At 35.7% G+C, this 24370-nt stretch overlaps 2 protein-coding genes and 1 pseudogene across 6 annotated transcripts; 1 reads left to right on the top strand and 2 right to left on the bottom strand.

The window, feature by feature from the left end:
* Window positions 1-441: 441 nt before the first annotated feature.
* On the top strand, window positions 442-3666 carry LOC144566268 (uncharacterized). The gene is made up of 4 exons (XM_078316250.1): window positions 442-908; window positions 1585-1795; window positions 2499-2684; window positions 3256-3666. Exons 1-4 carry the CDS (start codon window positions 673-675, stop codon window positions 3541-3543), a joined length of 921 nt encoding a protein of 306 aa, XP_078172376.1. The 5' UTR covers window positions 442-672; the 3' UTR covers window positions 3544-3666.
* A 1227-nt stretch (window positions 3667-4893) lies between these two features.
* LOC144566511 (subtilisin-like protease SBT3 pseudogene) lies at window positions 4894-7489 on the bottom strand (annotated as a pseudogene). The gene has a single exon (XR_013515208.1). The product of XR_013515208.1 is annotated as a subtilisin-like protease SBT3 pseudogene (transcript).
* Window positions 7490-19266: 11777 nt separating this feature from the next.
* On the bottom strand, window positions 19267-23021 carry LOC144566687 (magnesium transporter MRS2-F-like). Of its 4 annotated transcripts, none has more exons than XM_078316711.1 (7): window positions 22566-23020; window positions 22108-22248; window positions 21563-21691; window positions 21154-21299; window positions 20676-20826; window positions 20278-20374; window positions 19267-19784 (listed from the first exon to the last, which is right to left on the bottom strand). In XM_078316711.1, the coding sequence occupies exons 1-7, from the start codon at window positions 22893-22895 to the stop codon at window positions 19711-19713; spliced, it is 1068 nt and encodes a 355-aa protein (XP_078172837.1). In that variant the 5' UTR covers window positions 22896-23020; the 3' UTR covers window positions 19267-19710. The 4 variants fall into 4 exon arrangements, with proteins under 4 accessions (XP_078172837.1, XP_078172835.1, XP_078172836.1 ...); XM_078316709.1 differs by having other exon boundaries at window positions 19267-19892; window positions 22566-23018; XM_078316710.1 differs by having other exon boundaries at window positions 19267-19892; window positions 22108-22224; window positions 22566-23015.
* Between the last annotated feature and the right edge of the window lie 1349 nt (window positions 23022-24370).

Raw genomic sequence — 24370 nt, forward strand, 5'->3', positions numbered from 1 at the left:
TTCTAATTTTGTACGGGTTCAAAACCGTTTTACTATTATTTTCAGTTTTCAATTTCTTTTGTATTAAATCTTTCTGCTACTAGATAAAGAATATTAAAATTAAATGAATTCGTTAGTCTATTAAAGTCAACAATGATTTTATCACATCATGTCTTATTTCTCTTCTTATTGACCAATTCGATCACTATCATTATATTAATTATTGCCTCCTACGTGAAAATATTTCTCTTCTTTTGTATTAACTCCGTAGAACCTTTCCGCAAAACTCCAGTAGATTGACAATAGCTCTCGGAAGTCGTGTCAGTCATATGCCACATATTATGTGGCAACTTTATCTGCTCAGAGAATCAAAATTCAAAGGGCGACCGTTTCCTTTCGTTTTCCTTCTTCGTTCTTTCGCCCGCTGTGCACGCCAATTGAATACAAAATCCTCCCTATGATGGAAGAGAAACAATGGAAAATAATGAAGGAGAGAGAGAGACTCCATGGTCAACGATTCAACGAACGTGAATCCAGACATAGACTCGTAGTGGCCCCCCATTCCCTCGCCTCTTTCTCTCTCATACAAAAAGCCTCTCTCATTTCCTCATTTCAACATTTCCACGCTAAACCCCTCTTCTCCTCTCCCATTTTCTTAACCAAAAAGAAAAATAATAAGAAAATCGAAATAAAATGCATGCGAAGACGGATTCAGAGGCGACCAGCTACGCCTCGTCACCGCCGCGTAGGCAGCCGTACTACGTCCAGAGCCCGTCACACGAGTCAACACCGGTGCACAGCCCCGCCGGTTCGCCGCCCCACTCGGCCTCTCTCGGCCGACACTCTCGTGAGTCTTCCACCAGTCGCTACTCTGGTTCGCTTAAACCCGGCGGGTCGGGAAAGATCAATCCCAACCAGGCAGATCAGAGGTATATAATAACATGTTTAGATCTTTTATACTTGTGTTATATATTTCGATTTTGTACTTGTTTGGTTTTCAGTGATATACACTCTTTAGGTTATGAAACGGGTGGGGGTGGAGCTGTTGTTTCCCTTTTTAGTAAAACGAAAGAGAAAGCAATAGTAGGTTTTTGCCTACTAGAATGAAAACTTGGAATTTTCTTTCAGGATGCTAAATAGGAAAAAATGTTTTATTTATTTTTAATTTGCCTCTTTGGTTACACGTAGTTTCAAGAAACGCTTGAGAGGTATAACCAAGTGTGAGAAACCCCTAGTAGGCCTGTTTGTGTAATTAAAATTATTTTTGTGTTACAACTTACAAATTTACAATACCCTTCCATCGTAATAATCATTTTTTTCATTTTAACAAGAGTCTCTTATTTTTCAGCTTAATGTTAAATGTTCTTTGACTTTTTTGGTTGCACTCTATATGCCATTTCATCCATTCTTTTACCTTTTTTTTGCACAAGTGACCCCATAATATTCAGGTTTTCATTTAGGTCCCAGAAACAGAAAATTTTAAAGAACTTAAGCTGACATGCATGGTAATTACTACTAATTAATCATCATCACAATTTAATTTTAGCTTTCTTTATTATATATATTGACTAATAATAAAAAACCTTGTTCCGTATATTAATTAAGGGGAGGAATGTGGAGGGAAGGAGATCACGCAATAGTGGAGGAGGAGGCCGGTTTACTGGAGGAGGAGGCGGATGAGGATCCGAAGAGGAAGGGGATTCCTCGAAGGTTCTACGTTCTTGGCTTTATGTTCGCATTTTTGGTTCTGTTTTTCTTCTTCGCGCTAATTCTATGGGGCGCTAGTCATAACAAGCATCCCATCGTCACTGTGAATGTATGTACCCTTTTTTTTTTCCCTTTTAAAAGGACGGGCAGAGAGAAAATTTCAAACTGAGAAATATATGAATTTGAATGAATTGTATCCTTTTTTCTAAGTGCTGAGGGGGTGTTGGGCACCACATGAGGGATTAAATTTTAAGTGGAGTTAAGGAGCACTTGTTTGGTATAATCAGATTAAGAAAAATGTTCTGAGTAGACAAAAAAGATGTTAATGAGGCTTAATCCAAGATAAATGGTGCCTTAAGAATTGGGGCAAGAAGGGCTTAAGCTTAGGAATTTGGGCAAAAGGAGCAAAAGTTAATCCTCATTAAGAAGAGATTGTTTGGACGGATTAAACTTTTGAGTCTAAAAGAAGTCTAAGAAGTCTGACGGAGGGTTTAAATGTGAAATAAAATTTTTTATAGGATTGTTACATTATTTCCTAAATTAAGAGTTGAACTGAAATATCTTACTCTCATTGTGAAAATATTTCATAAATATAATTTATACCCCATGCTATGTGGAGGGATATTACCATAAATGTCACATTAACAGTAGGCAATTTAGATTAGATATTATAGAAAATGTCGTAAGCTTATTTCATATTGTCTCTGGGTTGAATAATTTGAGAACGTTTTTTATTACACTATATATTTGGTAATTTGCAGAGCATAACATGTTCTGATTTTTCTAAACTCTTGAGGCTATACAAATTGCAGAGCATTACATTCCACAATTTTGTAATACAAGCTGGGACGGATGCTTCATTGGTACCAACTGGATTGAGCACACTCAATTCCACTGTGAAGCTTTCTTACCGCAATACTGGTACATTTTTTGGAGTTCACGTCAGCTCGACCCCACTTGTGCTGTCCTACAGCCAACTTGTCCTTGCCGCTGGAAATGTAAACATCCGATTAAATTACTGTTTTTTTTTTTAATGAGGCTATGGTACTATGAATCAATATTTTCGTTTTCAAAGTTTAAATAGTCGATTTCAACATTATCTCCACATGAAAATGTACTTGCAGACTAAACATTTGAAATCACTACTTTGTTAGATAGGTAGAAACTCGCTACTTTTGAATGGTTTAGAATTTTTAGATCAGGTGATTTTCAACCTACCTAAAAAAACAGTAAAAAATTTAAAATTTGATATACAAGTACATTCACACATTTTCATATGAAGATCATGTTGAACTGTTTAAATCAATTTTATGGACTTTGAAAATAGAGATATTAATTCATATAGTATGGACCAATCCGTGCTTTGCATAGTACCATATCCTCAGTCCATTTTTTTGCTTCAATTTCTTTATAAGCCAATCATATAATAACAGGTCTGATTCTGGTACAGTTCATATATATGTGTGTAATTGGAAGTTTGGTACTGTACCAATACATACCTGACATCCCAGATTGCAATTTTCCCTGTTCTGCGCAATAGACCTTTCTCACAATTTGAACTTTCTACAGATGAACAACTTTTACCAATCAAGAAAGAGCGAGAGAAGCCTCACAGAAGTGGTACAAGGCAATGATGTTCCACTTTATGGAGGCGGGTCCAGTCTTAGCAGTACACCCGGTAAGGATACCAGGCCGATTCCTCTAAGCCTAAATTTCACACTTCGGTCGAGGGCGTATGTACTAGGCAAGTTGGTCAAGCCTAAATTCTATACCATTGTGAAATGCTCGTTGACATTGGATCAAACCAAAATCGGTACCACGGTTTCTCTCAAGAACTCATGTGAATATGGTGATTAGGTTAGAATAATTATACATGAAGAATTTTGGTGGAATGAATTCATTTTGTAGGTTCGCGTGTATAAATGCTTCTCAATGTAGAAACAACAGCTGTGGTTATATTAATATAGTACTTGCTATGACATTCTACGAAAAAAAATTATTGGACAAGAAAAATGTTATCCAAAAATAAACAATTATCCATGGCTATACATTATACAAGCAAAAACTTCCCCTTCGCGCCGTCCGGGTCATCCGGGCCGTCCCTAGGGATTGTAGTTTATAGAAACATAAAGTCAAAAGTTTAAAACTTTAAATATTAACAGTACAAAAATATTAATTATAAAATGTGATGAATGAACAGCTGGTTTAAACGGCGTTATTACATTGGGACTTGAGAGGGTCGTCTCATTAACGAGCAATTACTTTTTAATATTATTGCTATTTATATTGTAATTTTTTCTTATCTGATCCTGGTTTGTGTTTGATAAGGTAAATGGATATTTTTTTTATTTTTTTATTTTTTATAAATAGCAGCACAGACATCTTTATTTTTGAAAAAATAGTAGTTAGGTTAAGCATGATATCTGAATTCATATATGCTTATCCTAATTGGTTTGATCCGAAACGGATCACATCCATATTTGTAATTTCGTAAAGCTCTCTGCATGAACTTTTCACAATTCTGATCTGAACCGTCTGACGCATTTTCTAAGGAAACATGCGTAAATTCCAAACTAGCGCCAAAGGACTATCTTTCTTGGGATCCATGTTGAAACTTAAAGAGTCGTACACAAATTAGGGTTTGCCAAATGTTAAGGGCGTGTTCGGCAGACGGACGGGAATAGGATTGGAAATGAGATTGCAAAATTTTTGAACTAAATTTTACTGTTCACGTGGGAAAAAAATATTCAGTCTGAGTAAAATCCGAACACGTCCTAAATGGCCGAACTAAGCTTGGGAATTTGCAATATCAAGTCCATTAAGGATCCATGTCACGAGGCTCATTGGCTCAACAACATAAAAATCTTGTAAATGTTTTTTTTGTTGTTGACTTGTTGGCGCGGAAAGGCACGAAGGAAAACTGAAATTTTGAAGGATTCACTTACCCAATTTTTTCCTTTGCTGTTGATTAGTTTCTGTGTTTTTAGTTTTGCTGAAGCTCTTAGTTTTAGAAGCTCAGGCTATGTCTACTTTACTTGATGTAAAAGCCAAACTCTGTGATTAAATAAACTATACCTACGGGCTTACAAGTTGCAAAAAAAAAAAAAAAAAAAAAAAAAAAAAATTGTTGTTGTTGAGCAACGAGTCCTGTCCTGTATTTATTTCAATTACAGAACAACAATATCACCACAGACAAACACACACGGATAACAATTGATACGCAAACTATAAAATGTTACTATTATCTGATCATCCTTGTAAATAACTTACAGGTATATCCACATTTTTTTTATTCTATTGTAAAGCAAAGGCAGATACAATTGGACTGCTAACCACATGCTTCCCTCCAATTTCAATCCAGTTTAAAAACCCAAAATTCCCCAGAAATTTCCCTGTTGTACCCCCTCCCTTGCCTTCTACACTCACATCCACTCTAACAGAAAATTCTTGCTTGCTTCCTTTCCCCTTAAAAGACAGAACAGGAGGTGTCACCTTCACCTTCAATCCTGCTGGAGCATTCACAACCGCACGATATTTCGATGGTGAATCTTCAACATTTGTCAAAACCCGTTTAAACGAACCACTCACTTCACTAGTCCCATTCATGATTACAATGAATGATGGATAGTTTAAGTCAAGGCTGGTCTTTCCACATTTATACCCATGCTTATGAGTAATAACTCCGATTTGACGACTCGTATACCTAAGCCCACATAAAAATTCAATATACTCTTCAGAGCCCGTCTCGTAGACCAAACCTGGATCCATCGCACTGTTAGGGTTTATATGCCCACCTCCAAAATCTAACGGACTTGCAACTGTTGAATCCACCATGTCGGTTATTGCTTTGCCCGTGTTATCTGTTATATCTGCCGTAGTCATCATGGCAGAGCGAATTGCTGCCGGGCTCCAGTCGGGATGAATCGAATGTAGCAATGCAACAACTCCTGCTACATGTGGAGTCGCCATGGAGGTTCCTGAATCTAACTTGAAGTCTGAATATAAATTCTGACTTCCTATCATTTGCACAAATTTGTTCGGTACCCATGCTGCCAGGATATTGAATCCCGGTGCCATGATATCAGGCTTGAGAACCGATGGGCTGATATAATTTGGGCCTCGAGAGGAGAAATAGGCGACTCGAGGGGCTGGTTTAAGGCCCAATTCGGTTTCCCCAAAAATTAAACTGGCTTTAGCTGTCCTTCTCTCCATGATATATTTCTTGATGCCTTGCACATCTATTGGATCAATTATGACAGCCGGTACGTTGTACTCACCCGGCAAGAGGAACGTTTTCTTATTATCAACGATGATGACCCCAAGGGCCCCACATCGGTTGGCCTCGGATATTTGGTCGCTCATATCATCACCGGCTGAGCAAAATACTATCTTCCCTTTCACTATTGTTGCGTTGAGAGCGGAATAATCACACGATTCCATATGCTTATTACCACGGCCATAGTAGAGGTCCCCGTCATATACAGTTTTGTTTGAAGGGAAGATGGAACGACCATGGATGCTCTTCGAGTTATCTCCTAGAGTAACTTTTGCAAAGAAATCACGATCAACCGTGCCAGCAGCCACTGTCATGATCCACGGTGCCCCGTTCAGTACACTGTAAGCCATGCCGTCATTTCCAGCGGCACATACAACAACAATTCCCTTCTCCATTGCAGCAAAAGCGCCGACTGCTATGACATTCGTGTAATAGTCCATGTTGGGGAAGCCTAAAGATAACGAGAGAACATCGACTCCATCAAATATTGCTTGATCTATAGCAGCTAATACATCTGTTGCCGCTGCTTTTTGAGTTTCATCATTAAATATGGCCTTGTAAACTGATAATCGGGCCATCGGGGCAATCCCTCGTGCACTGCCATAAGCATAGCCGAAGTAGCTTGCACCTGGCACAGGGCTTCCTGCTGCAGTCGACGCTGTGTGGGTCCCATGACCTAAGAAGTCCCTCGGCGAGTCGTAGTCATTTTTTCTCGACACTTTATTGCCAGATTGCTTGAGCCCCTTGCTAAAAAACTGGGCACCGATAAGTTTACGATTACATAAAGAAGAATTGAACTGGGTCCCGCTTTTGCACTTCCCCTTCCACCTTTCTGGAACAGGTGGCATGCCTTCATCATTGAAACTCTTACTTTCTGGCCACACACCGGTATCTATGATTCCAATGACCACATCATATCCGTGATTTGATGCCTCCAACACACCCAAATTGGGTTTAAGCCCCAAAAATTCGGGAGTATGCGTAGTTAGTAATTGAGCATATGACTCGGGAAAAGTTGCAACATGGCCATGGGTTTGTTCAATTTGCATTAGTTGAGAAGCTGTCAGCACGGCACTAAAGCCGTGCATGGCATGAGTATATGTGTAGAGGTGTGTTGGTGCATCTCGATCGTTCAACGAAACTGACAGGGAAGAGAGCATTGAAAAGTACCAACTTTCATGTGTGGCAAAAGGTGACGGCATGGTGGATACATCCATTTGGATTATGTACGGCCGGAGATCGTCGGATTGTGATGATTTCATGCATGGCAGAAAGATAAAGGAGAGAACAATCAGTAGGATGACATGGCAGTTATGAACCATTGTTGAACTGGTGGTACAAGGTACAAGCGAGAGTAGTAGGGTTTTAAACCGTTTGTGGAGTGTACTTGACTATTACTCCATGTCACATGATTAAAGTGATTTCATAATCATCAGTGCAAATTCCTGCGTTGGTGGTTATTAAGTGGGCATCATATTAATAATTTCCCTATGGCTAAAGGTCTTGATTTTTGTTTTGCTTCATATTGCTTTATGAAATCCTAGTGGTGTGCTCAATTAATTAAGCAAAGCATATTTTTCTTTTGGTATTAATTAAGTATTAACTAAAGTTTGGTAATGGAATTGGACCCAACTTCAGTAAGTATATCACAGAGAGATATTGAACATATAGTGTTTTTTCACAAAAAGGAAAAAAAAAAAAAAATCAGTATTCATTATAGCAGAGTTTTCCAAGATTTTCATATTTTAGGGGTGTTTGCTTGTGTGCTTAAATACATTCTTTGCGATGGTATTACTGGTAATTGGAAGGTTGCCTGGTTCTGTTTACACTATTGATGCAAGACAACCTATGCAAATTAAAGTACATTAATCTTGGCATTACATCCATTTTCATATCTAGACAATCTATTGCATGCAGAGGGGAAGATGATAACTAGGCTCTTGATTTCTCAGATTTACAGAAATCAAGGGACTATCCTGGGTGAATTCAAATTAAAAGCTACGGACTCCCGTTTGATCTTAGCCGTCTGATTTACTCATCCAATTAATAAATTCCTAGAAATTAAAAGGAGCTGAGATCAGAAAAGTCTCCATTTTTTTAGCTGTAGCATAGAAAATTAAATTAAACTAATGAAATATAAATCCTCCTATTTACCAAAATAGTACGGAAGCTGATCCGCTATTTAAAGAGAGGCTGTGCTCCAGTAACGAAGGGGAAACCCTCATTAAAGAGAAGAAAGGGGAGAGGACGAGGGGGAGGCTACCTTCGGAATAGTAGTTTCTACACTCCGATTTGGGGGTGACAAAATTCGGAGAAAATCAAGACTACGCGGTACCGCTTTCCCCTCCGAACAGTAGTTCTTCACCTCCTCTCTCTCTCCGATTTTTCTCTTCTGGAGCAAGAGAAATCTTCGGGCAGAAACGGTCTAGGATGAGCGTCTCCCTTCCATAGTGATTTTCCCCTCCCTTCCTTCCGTCTCCCTTTATCTGGAGCACGACCTTAGTATCTGTTACCTGAGAAATTGGGTTAACAGTAAGAATACAATATAATTTACTCGGCTATAAGCCTATAATACAGTGTGAGATTTGTAATTGTATAGATTTCTCTAATTATTGTATTTGTTATTATAAATTATGATATTTTTTTAACATATAATACTTCTAATTAAAATTTACTCGCCTTATACTCAATTAAAGAATCCAATTACCAATTATTCAACAATTTTAGTTTTGATATATAGGGTTTTTTATTTATAAAAACAGATGGTGAAATTATATATTTACTATGCATAAAATGTTCAACAATTTATGACATGACGAAGTAAAAAAAAGTTTGCCTTGTAATTAACAGCTCGCTATTTTTAAATTATTATTCGATAAGATTTATTAAATTATACTGTAATGACATAGATTTCTGAATATTTTATACATAAAAAAATTATATCAAAATTAAATTGTGAATATTTGATAATTTACTACGAGGACGAGGAGAAAAGGTAGCAACGGCTGGCCGCACATTTGCTAACATACGAGGAGAAAAAAATAATAAAGTACATAAAAAATAGGATATTTGTAGACTATAGCAATCGTTTATTTGTATTCTACATGTCTAGAGCACCAACAAAAAGATATTTTAAGTGGCAGTGTTTTCATGCTCGCGAGCACCAACAAAAAGATATTTCAAGTGCAAGTGTTTTCATGCCCGCATCAATAATTATTAGGAGCTGCCTACGGCTAGGGCTTGCAAAAAAAATTCGAGGTTCGTGATTTGATTCGGGTTTGATTCGAGTTTAATTCGATTCGAAATGAGTTCGAATTGAAACGAATCAAACCAGGTTCGGTTCGGAATTAATTCAAACCAAACTCAAATCTAGTCTGGTTCGATCGAAATAGGTTTGTGATTTTTTTGTGGTTCGAATCTCATAAAATCACCAGCCATCCATTTACCTGATGAAATTAAAATCCAAGATAGAGAGTCATAATTTAACTTAGCCGACACTCCCTCGCTCTCAAATCTAACCTAGTTCTCTCTCCACCTCTCCCTAACTCACTCTCTCTCTAGCTCTAAAATCTAGCCGACGCTCTCGGCGACTAGCTGTCTCTCCGGCTGTCACTCCTCTCTCTTCGGTCGTCTCTCATAGTTCATACCAGGAAAGCCGTCTCTGATGTATTTTTTCATGAATAATTTTTCAACTTAAAAACACTCATTTCATAGTTCATACCGGTAAAAGGAAGCCATGTGAATTTTGTCCCGCGAGAAAAAATTAATGTATAAACTACCGGTATAACTAGGGGTGCTAAAATATAATTTAGTTCGTGGTTCGATTCGGGTTCGATTCGAAAAATGTGTAGTTCGCAATTAATTCGATTCGAAATGGGTTCGGTTCGAAACGAATCAAACCAGGTTCGGTTCGAAATTAATTCAAACCAAACTCAAACCTAAGGTAAGTTCGGTTCGGTTCGGTTCGGTTCGGTTCGTTGCCACCCCTACCTACGGCTAGCTTGCCAAAATAAAATTGTTAGGAGAATGACGTAACGGGCACTAGTGGATAGTTTGCAGCAAAAATTCAAACCTTTATGGAATGTTAGTCCAAATATCATCTGAATAAATAAAGAAACTAAAAAATTCATTATGTGCCCAATGCTAGAAAACATAATAAAAAAATAATGACACATAATCCTGCCGAAATTTTTACTAATAAGAAAATAATTATATAAATATCGATAATGAAAAAGGAACCTGCGTTTTTTTTCACATCTAAGAAGAATGTGATTGTTTATAACGTCCTCTAGACATTATAAACTATCATGGTCTGCTTAGCGAAATCTAATTACAAACTAACTAAACCGCAAAAAAAAAAAATTTCTGGCCTTTATAGACTATCACGGTCAAAGGACTTCATAGTCTATCATGGACAGATGACGCAGACTATTCCCTCTGGCCGTGATGGACTATGAAGTCCAAAGTTTTTTTTTTCCGCGGTTTAGTTAATAGAGTAATTAGATTTTCGCTAAGCTGACCGTTATAGTTATAACGTCCTCTATCAAATTTTTCCTAGATGTCAAAAAAACACAATTTCCTTCTCCATTATCGATATTTATTTAATTATTTTCCTATTAAAAAAAATTTCGGCATAATCCTGGGACTTAAGAGCTCGAAAGAATAAAATGTTGTTACTACTAAACTTTTTCAAACTAACGAAATATAGATCATTAAATGTATGATCCAAAACCATTAAAATTTATTTTTATCGACTCCCTATAATGTAAGGGGTATAAAGCAACTCTCGTCCTTATCAATGATTCTGGCAACAACTATGTTCTTCATATCTAATTAATTAATTATTATTCCATCTCTGTAGTCCATAACAATTTATTCAACATCGGAATCATATCTTTTAATTAATTTGATTCAATCAATTAACCCCAACATTTCACATCTGCGCTAAATTATTACGATGGTGACATTATCTAGGTAAAGTTGCACCAACGAAATAAAAAATTTAAGAAAATAATAGAAGAAAGAAGAAAAGGTAAAAAAGAAAAAGAAAGTAGCACCACAGAATGGCCTGCCCTGTAGTTCGTGTTTAGACAGGATGCAAATTACAAAGTGCATTTCCCCACTTACTAATTAAATATTCTCAAATCACATAGACACAACATATCATGCCCATAAAGAGAGAAAATCGTGTTTTGAGGTAAATTTTTCAGAAATTGACACAAAGGAGATTGAGATAAAAAAAAGGAGGCACAGAGAGGAACGGAAAAAGAATAATAAACTCAGTGGTTGATCTCGGAAAATCTAAGTGCTTTTCCAAGGATTTTGTGTACACCAAATTTTACAACAAAGTTACAAGAGGTCAGTGTCAATTTGAAAAGACTCGGCATCTCGAGGGGCAGTCGGGCAGAGTTCTCCTCTCAGGTTACGGGCATGATGCGCCAGTGGGTTCTCAAGCCCGATAACATATGATCTGAACATATTGGTGGTGTGGGCCCCAATCTGAGAAGCACTATCTATAGGCACCAATCTTTGCTTTCAGATTTCAAGTTGGATTCAGGCAAGGGTTGTATATGAAGAACATAAAGATTGGTTATGAATGTAATGTCATGATAATGTTTTATATTTCCTCTATTTTCCGAGTAAATTCCTCTAGGATTCTAGGCTTCTAGCTTATGCTGCCTTTTAATTGAGTATGCTCTTCGGTGAATTAATCATGCCAATTATAATGAAGACTTCCAGCTGGTACTTGGTAGGTTTCAATAATTCATTTTACTGGGATCAAGTTTGTTTATTTATATGTTGATACATAAATCAAAACAACATGCTTAATCCACACGCAAACAAAGATCCAAGTTCCTACATAAAAACACCTACTTTGAAATTTAAAAATATATCAGCACTAATAATTCACTTCTACCCAAAAAAAGCCAAAGAAAAATAAATCCTACTTGTCCAAAAAAAATATTTTTAGTGATAACACCATAATATATAAGCCTAACAAAGTAATAAGGAAAGAATAAAATACTGTATATTTCTCTCTTGGAGAAGAGAACTGTGGGCCCATGAATTTAAAAATTATCAAAACTACAAATACAACTGTTCTGTAAAATTAACAAGTTACAATGGAGTCAAATATTACCAAACCAAGTTGTATAGAGTAAACCACTTTGTGTAAAATCCAAGGCTTCAATGCAGCAAGTATCAACTATGTAATAGAGATGCAATGCCACCGAAACATTTCACCTAAATTGAAATTCGATTAGTATTCAAAAAGAAATTTCTTTAGGTTCTATTTTGCCACATTTGATCATCAATGCAAGTATTAATGACTCGTTCTGATGCAATAGACTTAGTTTCTTCCCCAAAGCCACTAGGTACATTATACCCTTTTTTCTTTCTTTCTTTTTATGTTTAGAAGGTTTACTGAAACTAAGTTATATTGAAACAGCTGGTACTGTACCAATTTACCAGTATTGTCAGTTATGTGAGTATATAGTGGGTACCATGCTGATGCTGGAATTTTCCCAGAGTAAAAAAAAAAAAAAAAAACTTTTCTAATAGAAGAGTAGTTACCTGGTGTTAAGATAAGTTTCTCTCGATAGCCTTTACATAAACAGACTTCGGCAGTGTACCAGTTATACTCTCGACCTTATTCCCATCTTTAAACAATAAGACGGTTGGTACTTGATCAATGCCATAAGAAGTTGCTATTTGAGGATAATCATCTGCATCAATTTTATAAAATTTCATTCTTTCCATATATTCCTGAGAAATTTCTTTCATTATTCTACGAACCATTGCACATGGGCCACACCATGATGCCCAGAATTCAACTAGCACCAGTACATCACTCGATATGACATATTCGTTCCATTTACAAGCAGTTATTGTTTCAGCTGGTACACAATCAAAGGAGACATCACTTAGTTTTTTAATTAAGTAGATCACTGGAAAAATTTCACCAAGAACAAGTAACATTTGGGAAAGTGTTGATTAAAAACCGTACGATTTTTAAAGAAAGCTTACGGCCGTCAGATATGGAGCAAAATACTTTTCCACCGCCGGAGGATCTGTGCCTTCTCTTTCTTCTTGGTTTAATTGCAGGTTCTGACAGGAGGGACCCACCAACAGAGACAATGGAGAAGATCAGAAAAGGTCTCTGCTTTGATATTTTGAAGCAGGATCGAGGAAGGAAGGAAGAAGAGGGAGCGGCGCACGATAGGCAGATCGGCGTAGGATAAGCAGTCGTGGCCATTGTTTGTCGCGTGTGCGTGTGACTGAGAGAGAGATGAGAAGAGCAGAAAGATCAGACAGGAGATTGTGTTTGGACCACGTGTCAAACGATCCGATACACCGGCGGACTCTTCAGTCTTCAAAACGGAGCGGCTTCTCGGGCCTCTGAAGAGACACGCGTGTCGCCGTTGATTTACGATCTGATGGTTAAATTCTTATTATGGTTCGATGATCGACAATTCGCGCTCTCAAACAGTCATAGTCCAGCCTAGCCCTAGGATGCTTTTCGTTGGGACATAATAGATGAAATCACATCCGTTAGATCGCATGAATGGGGCCAGGTGTTTTCTTAGCTCTTCTTGTCTTATAGGCAGAGGCGGATCAGAATTCTGATGAGAGGTAGGCACAAAATACTAATAAAAATAGAATTTTTTTTTCTCCTAACGAATTAGAACAGAAAAACATATAATAATCTAAAAAACTTATGATGTGACTAGATACATTACGACTCGACACGATTTAGTCACAGCACAATACGGTTCCATTGTGGCGTGACATTGCACGTATGTCGATCACGTGTTGTAACTTGCGTGTCCCGTGCAGATCTAAAAAGATCACAACTTGACAAGATACACCACGACACAACACGATTCAGTCACAGCACAACACAGTTCCATTGTGGCATGACATTGCACGTGTGTCGGTCATGTGTTGTGACTCGCGTGTCCCGTGTAGTGACCATTCACGCGATGTGGTCATCTTTCAAAAATTTGACACATCACGGCACGTCACACGAAAGATTTGTTCACGTGTAATTAGGACCGTTAGATCTTAATCGAATGATGAATTTTGAATAAACTAACTTACATTATGAAAAAAAAAATAGTTAAACATGACTAATCACATTTGGATATGTCACGTGTGGTCACAACATGCTTTAGTTATGGCGTGACTAACATGTTGTAACCATTTACGTGCCATTACCATCCTTCCAAATTTAGTCACGGCACATCATGTGATTCAAGTCATGGCATGACTAGTCACGACATTCTATATATTTAGATCCTTAGTAACATATCTTTTTTTTTTTTTATCTTAGCGAATCAACGATTTTTTTTAGTAGAGTAGCGAATCGGACCGCATCTTTTTTCTTTAATTCTTTTACGTGAATTAGGATTGACTTTCTTTTTCATGTAATTTTCTTCTATTTAACCGTGAACTAAATCCAAAAGTAGACACGGTTTCCATCCAAAAATAAACACAAATATAAAATAACACTGAATCTAAAAAAAATTTGAATCCGCCTACCCTGATCAATCTTGCATCCGCCACTGCTTATATGCTGGGCGTCAACCTTGCATCCGCCACTGCTTATAGGCTCGCTCCATGGCCCAGGTTCGAGTAACTAATAAGGGCCGTTTGTGACATGGTATCGGTGAAATGCAAAATAAAATATAAAAAAAAAAAAAAAAAAAAGTCATGGTAATAGTGATTGGCAAATCAGTTGGGAGGTAGCATTCTCTAGATGTGGATTAGTAGAATAGTGAATTAATTTTAAAATTAAAAATATAATTAATTCAACATTTTGTTGAGTTAGTGAAATAGTGGATTAATCCAAAAAATCAATAAAAAATAGTTGATAACTCTTCATCTAAATATGAATCAATTAAAAAAAAAAGTGTTATTCTTGAGTTAGTTCTGTTTTTACTCCGATCAAATGCACTTTGAACTCTATATTTCTTATTCGTCTAAAATCGATCAGGCAGGATGGAAAATCAAACCTAAGTGAAATTCACAAGACAACTTTAACGGGAATGAGCAGTGTTAGGATTCGTGCTAACTTGTTCTTATGACAAGGAACAACTACTAGCAGGAAAAAAAAATTCCCTAATTAGCAAACAAGTTGCTTACTTTTCTAAAAAAATTGGAGAGTTAGGCATCCTTGATCTTAGATAAATGAAATGGTGATGAAAATTTAAGGATCTTACCTATCACAGTTCATGAAAGTTCATGATTCGTACTAAATATTTTACTAATACACATATTCCCTTACTCTGAATTATGGCACACAATTAATGCATACACAAATTTCTTTCTAGCATGACATCTTGTATCAACATTGTGCTATGGCCTCTAGGTTTTCATTTCTATATAACAGAAATACTGATATCTCTTTATAAACAGTTATTAGTTCTCAAGGTAGTGCATTGAAATTCATAAGAAATCTACCTGGAATTTTATACCTAGAATGGATTGAATTACTTGAAATTATAAGTCACATTTCTTATACTTACTCAGAGTATAAACTGAGTTGGAGATGGGAAGCTTCTGGTAAATTTACAGTGAAGTTCTTGTATAAACTTTTGAATTTTAGAGGTACTAAACCAAATAATGTCATGCTATGTGTTAGTTTGTAATAATCTAGAAGTCAATAATACGATAATTTATCATAAAGCTTTGTTCATGAATTGGATGATTAATATCATTTTGTTGCCTTGAGTATTATTGAATTTATGGATCATTTCGAGTTCATGACTGAAATTGTGAAACTCCATAATATAGATAATATATACTCTTAAAAAGTCACTGACCAAGGTAATTAGCAGGAACACTAATTACCGCGATAAGGTTAGTATGTGGATTAAAAGATGGTTAAGTTTTACAAACCACCTGACACGAGATGTCATTTTAATCACATAGATACATGTTCTAGGAACATGATATTTGACAGACCCCGAATGAAACATTAAATAGAATTGTGTTCGTGTCATTTATATTTTCATTCAGTGTCACGTTCTATAGTATGAGGTATTTATCGTTCCAACTGAGAAATATGTATGTGTGATTTCTATCTACCGCTGTCCGTAAAAAGCAGTCATAATGGTAGCATTCCCATATGTATAGCTTAGCTGAGGAAGTGATAGTTTACCAAAAGTACTATTGTCCCTCGTATCTCTATACGAGCTATAGCATCACTGGGCCCCTTGGTAGAGTTAGATTATCTGCATGCGGTATAATTACTAGAGTAATTATATTTGATAATCTGCTCAAGATCAAGAAAAGATTAAGTTTGCAAGGATGACACACATCTACCTTGAAACTAATCTGATAGCTATGAGACAAAAGAACTGACACAAGTAAATAGTTTACTGGATCGTGATATTGTACAGTACAACATCATCTGTGTAATTGGATGGTCATGATGTGTTGCCAGATACCACTCATGATTATAGAAGTTAAAACAGTTTTAACTCTGTTTACCAACATAACACAGATCCTATTGGGTCACACCATATAGGAGCTACTCGGAGAATCTTACTGATTAATTATAAATTGATTATAATTAATATTAAGATGGTTATAATTAATATTAAGATGGTTATAATTAATTATACGTGATATAATTAAATTATAAATGTCATTTAGAATGACAAGCAGAAACAACGGTTAATTTATAAACGTACACGTTACGTTGTATAAAAGTTACCGAACAACAACCGAAAAGAAATATAATTGTATATGACAATTATATATATTTGATTTGGATTTTAATTTGTTAATTATGGATTTGAATTATGGGTTTAAAAGCCCAAAATAATCAAAGCCTTAATTAAAATTAAAAGCCCAAAGTCAAAGCCCAAAATCAAAGCCTTTTACTATTCATGCCTTAATGGGCCAAGGGCAAAATGGTCATTTCACACATATGCCACCTTGCATGACACCTTAGGGTGTAGAAGCATGGAGAAGAGTGTGGAAGGGTGTGGAAGGGGTATTTTGGTCTTTTCACATATTAAAGGATGAGGTGTCAAGGGTTTTTGGTAAATAGATTTGTTTTGAGGGGTATTTCGGTCTTTTGCGAACCTCCTCAAAACACTATAAATAGAGGGGTGAGGGTAGAGAGAAAACTTACTAATTCACGTGTTAATCTGATTACTTCGTTAATCGGTTTTTCCTCTCTTCCCTGATTTCGGTTATTACGAGATTCGGAAAAATATATTTTTGCAAACTCTGCGGTATTTCTTGTTTTGCTTTTTAAGTGAAACATAATAACTTGGAGTCTTAAATATATTTAATCTGTCCCTTTTTCGGTGAATAGTGTTTCTACAGAATTCCGCGGTTTACGGTATTTCTGGCAGAAGAAATAAACCGCTCTCCGGTTAGTCCTGGTGGATAACCGATAGAGGTATCACACGTGTGATACTCCGAGTCGATTCCTTCCCTGGTGTAGCTCTTCTCGCTCGGTCTGCATTCCAACTGTGATTTGGAAACAAGGTATAAATTGTTATATTAATATATTTAATTGGTAAATAGATTTAAAGCTTTAGAAAATCAATTATGGAGTAGATCTGTAAATAAGATTAAATGGATCTTCCTGATTCATTTAATCCGTAGCTTAAGGTAGATGTAAAAAATTTTGTTTTACTCTTTCCGCACCTTAAGCTAAATCAATGGGTTTGAACCGTCGAAAACCCAACACTATGGTGGTCAATACCTGTTCCTCTGAAAGTTAAGAGTTATCATGTGGTTGACTGTCAAAAACAAAATATTAACCAAAAACAATTTAAGAAAAAAAAGAATGGAATGGTAAGTTGGTAACCCAACATGTCAATTCTACCATTTACCTTAAACAATCAATCACCTGTTTGTACAGTGTCGATTTACTAAACAAATTTGGTTTTGGATGGGTTTTTGTCAGAATGTCAGCATAACCTGGTAGTGTTTTTCTGATATAATACATTTTGCTAACCAATTACCTACTTTACACAAGACTGCTATGCTTTTAATCTGTAGTATACTACACTGGACACTTTGGAAACATAGAAAGGAATTATGTTTTGACACAGGTATGTGGAAGTGAGCTGGAATAGGCGCCAAATAAGGAAGAAGATCAGTAGAGGCACCTATGAGGGAATGATTAATCATTTACATATTTACTTTCTCTAATTCTAGATTGTGTATCTTTTACTTTCTCTATTCCTAAGATTGAGTATCCTGTACAAAATAAGGAAAAGGATAATCGGCCTTCCTATGTTCTATAAAGGAAGAGTCTCTCTGTGTAAGAATTATCAGAAAAGAAATAAAAAGAAAATGGTGTGTGTGTGGTGGTGGATGTAGGTACGAATTGTGCCGAACCACGTTAAATTCCTGTGTTTATTTATGTGATTGATTCTGTTGACAAGGTAAACCAAAAACGGTTAAACAAATCATTCTTCTGATTATCATTACTGAACAAGTTCAGTGAAGGCACAAGTGAAGGAATGTACAACACTTTGGCTTCCTAATACTTTGGATGAGATCCCTCTGGATAGTTGGCAGCCTGATGATTACCAGATGGAGGTTGAGATGTATGCAAGGAATAACAACCAAGCTCTCATTGTGTGTGGCTTATGTTTTCTTTGCCAGTAGCTTTTATTTGCATTTGTCCGGGTCTTTCCAACAGTTTGGCTGATGTTTCGTTTTGTTGGATTATCGTACTGCTTGTTGATAGATTATATGCTTAGGCTAAACAGTGTGTAAGTTAACTATTTCAATGAAATGGGCTCCGGCATTTTTATCAAAAAAAAAAAGTGACAGCTACATGACGAGTTCTTACGGATAGCATTACGAGACCACAACGATCAAGGTCACTGCTAATACATGTGCCACTGAGACATTTCGAGATTGTTCAACATTGTTAGACAGACCGACTGATGCGGTAGTTCAACTTCAAACTGCGCCAATGCATCCTGCCACTAGTTTCACTCTTTGAAGGATGAGGTCCGTCATCTCCACAAAATCAAGTATGGAACAAAGAACAAATGCTGGTAGGCCTTACAGACATCAGTGATGAGTGATGAGTGTAATAATGGTAATTCCTCTGGGGAGAAGCTTGGCGCACCCCAAGGAGGCAAGATGTGAGAGGACTGTGGCTGTGATGTTGATTCGACTGATCCACATCCAAAAGATGACTCATATATGACAGACTCACATGTCGCATCGTAGCAGATTCCCAATCTTTTGAGAGCAGAGTGAAACTGTAACGACAATGGGCTGGGTTGAAAGGCCATAGCGAAGAGGCGAAGAATTAACAATTGCATACAAATTATATCAGACTTCCTTTTTTTGTACTCTCTTCTTGTTTCTAATTCATTTTTAAAAAAGTTGCCTATAGATATTAACAATTACATATATTTACATAAAATAAACAATTAAAAAAAATTGTAAAAAGTATAAACAAATTCAAACTCTAGGTTCCCGTTTGAGAGAAAGATAAATTAGGAATAACTAAGGAATAAAGTTATTTCTTATATAAGATCAGTGATCACCTTATTCATGTTATCCTGGGTGAAGATTTTGACAGAGCAGTTTTTAATTCATGTAATGCATGGACAATAGAGTCAAAACAGCGCTGCATGGATTAAAAACTGCTCTGTTAAAATGTTTGCCCGTTATTCCCTCCCAAACGAAATCTTAGGAACTAAGTATATGGGAATTTTCTCTTTACTGACAGTTTCTTATTTACCAACATTCAAATTTTAAAGAAGCTTCCTCCTCTTGTAGTAAACTAAGATAATGATATAGAGACCCACAATGCCCCCAAGCAAGCCTCCTGCAATTTCCCAGAATGTCATCGAAGGCGGCACATCAAACAGAGAGATGTGTATGTTCATGCTGAGTATTCCCACAATCACTATGCCAATACTTATTACCATAGTAGCTGCCATAACATAAGTTCATATCAACCAATTGCAATGCTTATCAATTAAATATGGGCAGAGACCCATATTTTCCTCCAAAAAAGAAAAAAAAAAACAATTTCAATGCTAATTATCTATAATCAAGAAATATTTATATTATAACCAGTCTGCCTATTAACAATTATGAAAACATGCATCTGATTAAGTGATTATACAACACTCCTGATGATGAACTCACATATTATTAGATTTTCATTGGTTAATTATCCATCTTATCCTACATATTGATTGGCTAAATGACTTTTTGTCAATTAGACCTTGGGATTTGGGTAAAATGTCAGATGCTTTGTGCAAATAATTGGTCTTATGGGGAAAAGTCCCATAAGTAAGAGATAATTAATGTACCAGTGCCGAGCATTACTCCCATTTCAAGAAGTTGATTTTGCATGTCATCAAGCATTATGTTTATGTAGTCCTCTGTGTCATCCACGTACTCACGAAGCTTTGAAAATTCATAAATTAAAATAAATGAATAAATCTGATAGTAAATACATCGGTGAAATCAATAACAACCAGAACTACCATGTTGCTGTTATATGATGCTGTTATACTGTTCCAATCACCAACTTTACTAAATTGTTTATTCCAATATACAGAAGAAATTGATACGTACTTGTAGTAGAGCATGTCTTGGTGATACCAGAACCAGGAGTAATAATTTGCACATTTTTTCAGAGGGTAAGATACCAGTACATACTCATAGAGAAAACTTCGAAATTCATATAAAACAATGAAAGACTTACTGTAGTCAATTTGTTCGATATGCCTTCCGATTGAACAAAATAGGCTTCCAATAACATCTCCAGTTCATCTAAGTTTGGCCTAAAACCAATTTCACTCTCATTTTCCTCATCCTCTTCTTGTAGTTCTGATTCTATTTCGTAGCTTCCATCACTAAGACAAGTCCCAGTAGTAAATATAATAGAAAAAATAAAGCACACAGTTCAAATTAAATGCTGCCAGTCCTTCAATATTATTTAAGTTTCACCCATTTATGTTGACAAATATTTGCAATTTTAATTTGACAATCATTTATGTTGACAAATATTTGGAATTTTAATTTGACGATAGTAATCTTGCTTTTTTTCATATCAGGAACTGAAATTGTGCTAAACATTTTTCTTTTTGATAAAAATCAGAGACACCCAACCGATTTCTTTGAAACCAGAAGAAATTGTGCTCAACATAGCAAAAGAGAATATTATATATAGCATGGAGTACCTTTCTTCGTCAGATTGTGGCGGCTGTTTGTAAAAATCAAATCTTGAAGCTTGGCCAACAGTAGCTTGATAGACAAGTTTTTCTGTCAGATGCAAGGATGCCATGTCCACATCATCATCTAACAAATGCTCAAGCTCATCTCTTATCTATTTAATGCATTATATAAGAACATATTTGTCAAATTAAATATATGATCTGTGTTAATGGAAAAAAAAAATAACAAAGGAAAACTCAATTTTTTTTGTTTTTTAAAGGTCAGTTGGCAAGTAGCGGTCAGCTGGCACAGCTGGCAATATATTGATAAAAAAAAATTATTTACAAATCCCCCAATGGGGGCTCCACTATAGTAACAAAAACTCAAGTTACCTTCGAAAATAATTAAAAATAAGGTCAGATAATAGTAACAAACCTTTTGTACACGGCTAGAGATTCCGACCAAACGGCTTTTAATTTGCCTCACTCGTTCAAGATTTAAGGTACTCACATTATGCATAAGTTCATCCAGAGCTGGATACGCTTCTTTCTCTAGTGCCGAGGTCTGGGTTTCACATTGCATAGTTGGTTCCATAAATGAAATTGCATTATATTGCATGGTCAGTATGACAGGCAGAGAACAAAGCCATATTGCAAATAAGACAATATAATCTTTAACCATAATTGACAATTTGTAAACAACAGCATAAGTTTCTTACATAGTTACATTGTCATTTTGAAACTAAATGCAAAACTTCAAATGTAAGCACAGATGATGGCACTACATGGCCCTTTCTAAAGGACTAAAATGATATAAAATATGGTCTAGCCGTCTAGTGTATCAACTATCAAATTGTTGGTAACTTTTTAAAATAGGTTACTGAGAAGTTATTAGTTGAATTAAGGATACATGAAAGCCGGACACTGTCAGACGCAAGTATAAGGAAAAAAGAAGGCAAAAATAAAGTATTTATCATTTACCTCTATTTCAAGACGCCTGGATGCTAATTCAAGACAAAGCTCAAGAGCTCTAAGCTCAAATGGCAAGGGCTTAGTAGTACCACCTCTTGGTGCATCATTCGTTGAGTCTCGACTGCCCTGTGCATTTTCGGGTGAGACCAGCTTTTGTAATATTATAAAACTGAAATTTATTAAGTTGACCAATCTTAAATTACCATTTGCTATAACTTCCTCGATCATGGTTGGGATAGGTAAACTTCAGATAGTATCTATCTGTACCAGTTTAAACATTTTATTTATTAATTTTTCGAATTTTGATGCAAAATTTGTACTTTGGGTCGAACTTAATTTTGCTCAAATTTAGATTCTTAGTTATGTTGTCCATGTTTGGCAAATAAATATCACCACATGCACACAGAAAGATTTTCATGCGGTGCACACACAATCTTACAGAAAAAATAAAATAAATTAAAAATTACCTGCTGTGTATCTCCAGCAAGCCTCGATTCAAGCTCTCTTAGCACGGGTTCAACCAAAGGATCTTTCGAGTTCGACAACAACACCTCAGAGGCAGTGATAATAGCCTTTATATGCTCTAAATTTACAACAATTGCCCTCTCACGTCCAAGAATCGACGAGGGGTAAGAAAGAACCGGGTCCACCACTCTCAGATCACGGGTTGATAGCCCGGTGCGCTGCACCAGGCCCTGTTTGGTGATCTCTTCTATGCGGGATTCGCTGTCACTGGTAATTACAGCCCATTCGCGTACCGTTGCCACGGAACTCTTGAGGCGACTTAGGGTTCTCATTAGGGGTAGTTTGTCAATTTGGATTTGGAGAGTAGCCTACTCTGAGTAGGGTTAATTTAATTTGGGGTTGAAGAGCGATCACGGTCACTGTTGGGGGAGGATAGATGGCGGGAGGAAGCCAATTACAAATTTTTCTTTTCCTTTTTGCATCTAGGCCTAAAAAAGTAATGATATCTTGAAACTTGAAAGACATATTTTTTACCTCTGAAGAGCTGGGGTTATTCTATAAGAATTTAATCTACAAGATATATTGTGCCATCTGATCAGAAATTGAGCTACACATATAACACAATCTTTTATAACTAATAGTTATAAAAATAAAATAATTTAAAATTGTGGATATATGTTCTCTATTTTTTTTTAAAAGGTTGTGTATCAAATTCCCTAAATTATAAATTCTCAAAACCATACAATATATGACTAATAAATTTTCAACTTGCACCAAATTTAGTACATAAAATATCTAAATTATTGAAAAATGTATCTGTAATTAACTTTTTTATTTTTTATTATCACTTAATTGGTTCTCACAGTTCTCATATAAGTTCATTGTCCTGAAGAACTTTTATATTTGAAGTATGATGATTTGGGGGAGTTCTTTAAATTAAAGGCTTGATTATAATCACAATAAAAGAACCTTAATACTTTTAGTTCAGAGAAATGTTATATAACATATATTGTTAGAGTAGAACTAGGGTGTTTCTAAGTTCACTAAGTTTCTTTGTGAACTCAGCCATAAAGCTTATCAGATAGATTTTAAATGACTAATCTGATAGGTCAAGCGGTCAAAATTAGAAACTTTTGATTTAATTTAGTATAAAGTCAAGCGGTCAAAATTAGAAGGTTTATAAATTAATTTTAATGTTTTCTTTTTTTGAATTTTTTTTTGGCCATGTGACTCTACAAAATTAATTTGAAAATTTTATATTTTGTATGTAGACGTATCACTCGTAAGGTAGACGAGTTTCAACGGTTCAGATTCGTCATTTGAAGTTAATCCAATAGACATTTTAGTTGAATTCACAAAGAGGTTTGGTGAACTTAGAAACACAGATCTACTCTATACTATTATATTATGCTCATTAAGTCTTATTATTTTATCAAGATAATCTTAATATTGACTAATCACGCTACAAAAAAAAAATATTTTTTTTTATATATTTGGTCTGTTCAATCACTCATATTAAATGAGGTGTCTATTATTTGAGCCAACTTGGAAAGTTATTTAGTATATTAATTATTAAACAGTTTTAAATTTTCAACGGTTTAATTTAAGCAATATTTCGATGCATTCAATCAAATTCTATATTAGTTTAAGTTTAATGCACACACTATCTAAATGATTGAGAATATATCTACAATTTTATTTTCTTCTAACGTCAAACAATAACTTTTAAGATATCAGATGAAATATCATAAAAGTTGGATGTATGCTTGGATAAGTTTGGTTATCCGTAAACTTAATAACAAAAAAA

Source organism: Carex rostrata, chromosome 15, assembly GCF_964058835.1.
Source record: "Carex rostrata chromosome 15, lpCarRost1.2, whole genome shotgun sequence".
Taxonomy (NCBI): domain Eukaryota; kingdom Viridiplantae; phylum Streptophyta; class Magnoliopsida; order Poales; family Cyperaceae; genus Carex; species Carex rostrata.

Excerpts from the sequence above, each read along its gene's own strand:
- LOC144566687 (XM_078316709.1), bottom strand. The coding sequence starts at position 22,895 with ATGAGAACCCTAAGTCGCCTCAAGAGTTCCGTGGCAACGGTACGCGAA. Across the intron at positions 22,249-22,565 it reads TTGCTGGAGATACACAGCAG|CTGGTCTCACCCGAAAATGC; the intron begins GTAATTTTTAAT and ends ATATTACAAAAG. Across the intron at positions 20,827-21,153 it reads CCACAATCTGACGAAGAAAG|TGATGGAAGCTACGAAATAG; the intron begins GTACTCCATGCT and ends GACTTGTCTTAG.
- LOC144566268 (XM_078316250.1), top strand. The coding sequence starts at position 673 with ATGCATGCGAAGACGGATTCAGAGGCGACCAGCTACGCCTCGTCACCG. Across the intron at positions 909-1,584 it reads CCCAACCAGGCAGATCAGAG|GGGAGGAATGTGGAGGGAAG; the intron begins GTATATAATAAC and ends ATATTAATTAAG. Across the intron at positions 1,796-2,498 it reads ATCCCATCGTCACTGTGAAT|AGCATTACATTCCACAATTT; the intron begins GTATGTACCCTT and ends TACAAATTGCAG.